General features: G+C 45.3%; 1 protein-coding gene across 1 annotated transcript; it reads left to right on the forward strand.

Moving 5' to 3' along the window:
- The first annotated feature begins 357 nt into the window (after positions 1-357).
- On the forward strand, positions 358-5851 carry RHEBL1 (RHEB like 1). The gene is given in 8 exon segments (XM_055124591.1): positions 358-416; positions 2785-2852; positions 3213-3287; positions 4234-4315; positions 4403-4441; positions 4645-4692; positions 5395-5476; positions 5762-5851. Coding segments are annotated over 8 exon segments (543 nt in total).
- The last annotated feature ends 1379 nt before the right edge of the window (positions 5852-7230 follow it).

The raw sequence follows: 7230 nt of genomic DNA on the forward strand, positions 1-7230 counted from the left end.
TTTATTTTTGCAGTGCAAGGCACTGAACCCAGAGCCTCAGACAGGTAAGGAGAGCACTGTACTGCTGAGTTCATTCCTGGCCTAAGGCTTCTTTTTCTTCTGTGCTTCTGCCACCACGTAAGGAAGCTGCTAACCCTTTAAACAAAGATTGGGAGGCAAGTGCAGAGAGAGTGAAGCCAAACCAAACAGAAAGTCAGCAACAGTCAGCAGGATAAGAGGTAAGAGGTCTTTTTTGTTTTGTTTTTGGGCCAAACCTGACAATGCTCGGGGCTTACTTGTGGTTCTGGACTCAGGAATCACTCCTGGAGGTCCTCAGGAACCCTAAATGGTGCCAGGGATTGAACCCTGGTTAGCTACATGCAAAGCCACCATGTTAGAGAAGAGTACGTTTTAGGCTTCCAGCTGACCACCACCCTGTGAGTGAGTACAGAATAGGCAAGCGAACAGTTGCCAATCCATCCAGAGAATCCTGAAAACAAATACATTGTTACTTTAAGTTGTCATATAGTTTGTTATACAATAATAGTTGATACATTAACATAATTGTTTCTTCAGCAAAGTTGCAGGATGTGGAAGGCCAAGAAGCCCCGAAGCCCTGTGCAATAGAACTCTCTTTTATATATGCATATATATCTATATATATATATTATTTAGTCATGTACATCTATATTACTTATTTATGTATATCTATGTTTTTCAGTTGTGTATATCTGTGCTTCTTAGTTATGTATATCTTATATTGTTTAGTTGTTTCTTTGTTTTGGGTTTTAGACCACAATTGGTGGTTCTGGATAGGAGTTACATCTGGCACAGTGCTCAGGGGTCGCTCCCAATCGTATTTGCAGGGCCATGTTGTGCCAGGGACCAAACCTGGATCTCCCATATAGAGAGCATGCATTGCCTATTGATCTATCTCTCTGATCCCAGCTTTAAAGATATCTTTTTAAAAACACAGTTTTAAATAGTTTTGTATCCTAACTTAAACATTATCAGCATGGGGCCAGAGCTATAGTACAATGAACAGGGCGCAAACCCTGCATGGGGCTGACCCTGGTTGGATCTCTGGCTCCTACATGGTCCCCTGAGCCCCATCATGAGTGATCCCTGATCACAGAGCCAGGAGTAAGTCCTAAGCACTGCTGGGATATGGCACCAAAACAAAACAAAACATTGGCAACAACTTTCTAAATATTTAGAATTAGCCCAGACATTTCTTTTATTGACAGGGTAGTGGTGGGGGCACACATACTGGATGGTTCTCAGTGATCACTCTGAGAGGTGTTCAGGGAATCCTATGTGTTGTCTGGGAGTGATCCTGAATCAGCTGGGAGCAAAGCAAGCGCCCCGTAAGACATCCAGCCCGATAGCCCGAACTTTAATGGCCTGACTCTCAGCCATCATTTTAGACTTTTATCTATTTAATTTTACTTTTTAATTTATTTTTGTTTGTTGAATCACACTCAGCAGTGCTCAGGGCTCTGCTCTCAGGAATTACTCCTGTAAGGTGCTTAGGGAACCTTATGGGATGCCAGAGATTGAACCAAGTTAGCCGTGTGCAAGGCAAACACCCTTCCCGCTGTACTATCATTCTGCCCCCCATATTTCCTTGTTTATATGCTCGTTTCCCCCTCATTAGGTTTTTTTGGGGGGCCACATCCGGCAGTGCTCAGGGTTACTCTGAGTTCTGCACTCAAGAATCACTCCTGAAGGTGCTCAGGGGGATCATATGTGATGCCTAAGATGGAACCAGGTCAGCCGTGAGCAAACGGGCAGCGAGCAAAGCAGAAGGCAGTGCTGTTCAGTCGTTCCGGCCCCCAACACTCGTTAGGTTTTAAATTCCAAAAGCTCAGAGATCTTATTTGTCAAGTTAATCCCTTTATTCCCAAAGCTAGAGAAATGCTAGGAACACACCGTATACACTAAGTATTTGCTGAATGTAAGTAATGTGAAGATTATCAGATCACAGGGACTGGCTTGGCCACAGTCTAATCTAACAATTTCCCCAAGAATAAGAATTGCTTTCCAAGAGAAAGGGAGATGGCTTGAAGGGTTAGTGCGCATGCTTTGCAAGAGGTTTTACTGCATCCCTGACACAGCATGGCCCTCAGCAATGCTATTGGAAAGACACTCCTATAGCAACCCAGCCCCAGGCAACACTCTGGGAGTTGCTCCCAGAGCACAGCAGGGTATAGCTCAAAAACAGAAAAAGAGAATTGCTTTCTGAGATCTGGCTGGAGCAAGATATAGAGATAAACTGGAATTTTGATTCTTTTTCCCCCCTACCCAAAAACCCAGAGATCTTGCAAAAGAGAAGCCTAGAATACTTTGACCAGAAATTACAACCCAGCCATACCGACTAATTTTCATCCGAGATTCTAACCTTCGCATCAGTTTTCAAAAGAGCAAACACCTCTAGGACCCTGTGTTGCTTTCTGTTTCTTTATGAATGAACCGGCTCTAATCTGCGCACGCGCAGAGCCCAATTCTCCCGCTCCACGTGAGACCCACCCTTCCCTCCTGCTGACGGCCCCGCCCATAGCCTGTGTAATGACCAATGACGAGCGGCCTGTGGGGCGGAGCCCGGGGCGGCGCGGACTGTGGTTCCCCGCGCCCGGCGCTCTCGCGCTAGGCTAGGCATGTTGTGATCACGTGGCTGGCTCCGGGCGCGGCGCTTGTTTTGGTTTCTGTCTGGCTTACTCCAGGCAGATTGGGGTGAGCGACTTTCCTCATTTCATGCAGCGTCTGCTACTCTGTACTCTCCGTGAACGCCTCGCTGTTCTGCAGGCCCCTGCGGGGGGCTTCTGCTGTGCCGCTAGTTGGCGACCGGAAGGTTGTTATCCTAGGGTACCGCTTGGGAAAGGGAAAGGCACGCGCGCACCGCAGCTTTATAACCGGAGGAGGTGCGCGACCTTGCAGGAATGCTGGCATCATTAGAACAGGGATATAGAGAGATGACAGAAAGGGTGAAGAGAAGGAAAGGAAAGGTCCGAGTGGAGGTAATGTGTGGAGGGCTGCTGGAAGGGGAAGCACATCCGGGTGCTTGCTACAGAAATGCATCCAGTGGCCAACGTGTAGAGACGAAAGGTGAAAAGAGGATGAGGTTCTGGTAAGGCCACAGTTGAAAAGGGCAGAACAAAAAAAGAAAGAAAGAAAGAAAGAAAAGGGCAGAACATGTGAATTAACATAGATGTAGATAAAACTGCTGTTGTTTCCCACAGGGAAGACATCTTTGACACATCAGTTTGTGGAGGGTAAGTTCCTGGAAGACTATGATCCCACAGTAGTGAGTAAATTTCTCCACTAGGAATCTGATAGAGAAGTGCCAAACCCAGGTCAAAAAACCTGACATTTACTTGGAGCTAGGGGGCTTACTTAATTAGATATTAAATCTAATCTTTAGGGACTGGAGAGATAGTACAGCCAATGGGTAGGGGTAGGGTGCTTAACTTGCACTCAGCTACCCAACTTAGATCCCTGGAATCCCATATGACCCCCCAAGCACTGCCAGGAGTAACTCCCAAGCATTGTAGGGTGTGGCCCCAAAACAAACAAATCTAGTCTCTAATCTTGTTCAATCTGTTGAACTAGAGTGAATTTTGCAAGATACTGGTAGAGACAGATAAGGGGCCAGAAAGCTAGTATAGCAGGTAGGGTTCTTGCTTTGTGCCTGACCAACCCAGGTTGGATCCCTCAAGCCTTCCCAGGAATGACCCCTGAATATAGAGCCAGGAGTAAGCTCCAAGTTCTGCTTGATATGGCCCAAAAGCAAAAATAGAAAAAGAAAAAGAAATAGAGTTGAATTCTAATATTGTCTCTCCAGTTTCCTAGAAAACACATATCATTGTCAAGGTTTAGCATGGGGGTACTTATTGATACTAAAAGCTATCACACAGTCAAGTTTTCTTTTCAGCCTACAGCAAGATAGGAATCTTAGCAAAGATTATTCACCTATATCTGATGAACACACCAGTTTGGGATAGGGTATCAAACTATGGCAGACTAATCTGTGAGATGAATTTTGGTAGTCTTTGTGGTTCATTTGTAAGGTAATATTAAAAGAAGAGCATTTTAACAGTAGTGCACAGAGCTTATTGAAGCTACTCTAAACACCTGTTGAATAGAAGTGACTGGTATAAGATAGATGGAAGCTATCCTTTGCCAACTATGTATATGTATGTATGTATATATATATATATACATATATATAGGTACTGATTTTCTGTTTCTTGTCAGATGAGTACAGCATTCTGCCCCATTCATTCATCATTGGAGTCCATGGTTCTGTGCTTGTATAATCTGTCACCTCTCTTCATAGGTTAAGTATAAAAAGTTGTGGGTGGAGACTTGGAGAATCTGAGGATTTCCCAGAATAAGGTTCCAGCTTCATCTTTTATATATAAAGCTTCCAAGTCATTGAGAGTCTGTACCAAAAGCTACATAAGTGTCCATGGGGGAATAAAGAAATATGGATATGAGAGGATAACAGAAAGTGGAGGGAGGGGTAATGTCCAAGTTAGGGAGGCAGCCAGAATGCAGATCCTATATGATGGGTCTGGTGGGAGCATTATCCAGCCTTGATGTGAAAGAGTTTGGGATCCACGGGGAATGGGAGCCCATCCTGGAGTAACTATTCTTTCCTTATAGGTGGCCAGTGGTGCTAGGGGGGAGCAAAGCAGCTCTCTCACTGGGTATGTATGGAAATCTCTGAAGCTGCTAGCAATAGAAAGGGAGCTAACCTAGGAATCATTCCGTCTGTAATCCTAGTTCTGCCACTGATTTGAATAAGTCATTTCACCTCTTTTTATTTCTAACTTGGCAGGATCACCTTTTTATTGCAAATGTTTTAATTTAATTTTTTATTTTTGCTTTTTGGGTCACACCCAGCGATGCTCAGGGGTTACTCCTGGCTTTGCACCCAGGAATTACCCCTGGCAGTGCTTGGGGGACCATATGGGATGCCGGGGATTGAACCCAGGTCCGCCGCGTGCAAGGCAAACGCCCTACCCACTGTGCTATTGCTCCGGCCCCTTAATTTAATATTTCAAACATTATTTTTCTGTTTTAAGCCTCTGTTCTAGGCTTCTTCTTCCTCTAGCCTCCTCCTAAACCGTAGGGAAGTGGATGATCTGAGAAAATTTAGATTCCAGAGATTTTGAACATTACAATATTGCTATTTTTTTATGTTTGTCTTTTGGACCATACCATCAGTGCTCAAGACTTATTCTTGGTGCTGAACTCAGGGATCACTTCTGTCAGAACTCAGAAAACCATATAGGGTGCTGGCAGTTGAATCTGGGTTGGTTACATACAAGATTAGCACCCTACTCTCTGTACTATTGTTCTGGGCCCAGGATATTACTAATTTTCATCTTCACATCCTTAATTTGCTTCTAGGGAGGTCCGGGCAGTTGAGGGGAAGAAGCTGGCAGAGTCCTGTGGTGCGACATTTATGGAGTCATCTGCTATCGAGAATCAGGTGCTGAGCCTGAAGATTAGGAAGGTGGGTAGTGGGAGTGTTTTTCTGAAGCTGTGCTTATTGGTGGGGATGGGGTGGGATGGCGTAGTCACCTCAGAGTTGGATGGTGTTGGCAGTGAACTTTTCTTGGGGGGGGGGGGCGGGGATGGTGGTATTTGGGCCACATCCAGCAGAGATGTGGGAACAGGCTGCGTCAGGAGTAGAACCAGGGTCACTGATGCAAGGCAAGCAGCTTAACACCTGTAATGTCTCTCCAACTATGAATTATTCTTTTGCTCTTTGCAGCTGACTCAAGGCATCTTCACCAAAGTCATCCAGGAGATTGCCCGGGTGAAGAATTCCTATGGGCACAAGCGCCACTGCTGTTTCTTGTGAGCCCTTGAGTCTGGGGCAGCTTTGATCTTGGCTCTGGTTCTCTCCAGGCTCTAGCAAGGACAGAACCCAAGGACTTCATGAATTTGGTTGTCTGCTGTGTCCTTGGCTCTTTGGCACATGGCACCCTCATGTTCGCACACTTTTTCCAGGCTCCAGTGGCCTGGTCCTCATTGTTTACAAAGAGGCAGAAAGTTCTCATGGACACTGGACCCTACCCTTGTTTTTGCTAAATGCATTGTTATAACTTTCAGGGTTGGGATGAGTCTTGGGCATTGTTTATTCTGGACCTCATCTCCAATGTAGGTTTTAAGTGTTAATTGAGGAGGGGGCTGGGAACTCCTGAAGTGGAGCTGGCTTCCTGGGTTGACAATGTGAATACAATGAGAAATCTTTTTATCATTGGCTTCTTTTCATGTGGGAAGAGTTCAGGCCTAATATTTTCTTTTCTAAGGAATTATATCTATGGCCTTTCTTGGGGGATCAGGGCTAATTCCTTCTACCTCAGTCCTATTTCTTATTCCCCACTCAGAGCTAACACCTGCTATTTGCCTTTCACATTTTTTTCCTTCCTTCCTTCCTTCCTTCCTTCCTTCCTTCCTTCCTTCCTTCCTTCCTTCCTTCCTTCCTTCCTTCCTTCCTTCCTTCCTTCCTTCCTTCCTTCCTTCCTCTTTCTCCCTCCTTCTTCTTTCTTTCTTTCTTTCTTTCTTTCTTTCTTTCTTTCTTTCTTTCTTTCTTTCTTTCTTTCTTTCTTTCTTTCTTTCTTTCTTTTCTTTCTTGTGCTGAAGATTTGAGTCAAGACTCCCACCATGGAGCCAACTCTTTGGTCCCTTTCCCTCCTTCTTTCCCACTCAGCTGTGCTCAGGGTTCACTAGTGGCTCTGAGCTTAGGGATCAGTCCTGAAGGGGTTGACGGACTGGGGTGCTGGGATCGAACCTGGCTTAGCTGCATGCAACTCAAGTGCCTTAGGGCTGGAGCAATAGCACAATGGGTAGGGCGCTGGGTTCGATTCCCAGCATCCCATATGGTCCCCTGAGCACCACCAGGAGTAATTCCTGAGTGCATGAGCCAGGAGTAACCCCTGTGCATCGCCGGGTGTGACCCAAAAAGCAAGCAAGAAAAAAAAAATAAGACAAGTGCCTTAACAGACGTATTACCTCTTGAGCCCTTCTCACCTTTTCTTTCTACTGGCATTTATACTGGTACCAGTATACCATCTATACTGGCGAATGTAGCCATCCAAGTTTGTAGCCTCTTACTTACAAAACATCACCCTCTGGTGGCTAGATTGTGTCTTGGAGGTTTGGCATTTGCCCAATCTGAAGTGTAGGGTTTGTGGAAGAGGACACCACTCATTCCTAATTTGTTAAGAATCGAATGAA

Source organism: Sorex araneus, chromosome 2, assembly GCF_027595985.1.
Source record: "Sorex araneus isolate mSorAra2 chromosome 2, mSorAra2.pri, whole genome shotgun sequence".
Classification (NCBI taxonomy): Eukaryota; Metazoa; Chordata; class Mammalia; order Eulipotyphla; family Soricidae; genus Sorex; species Sorex araneus.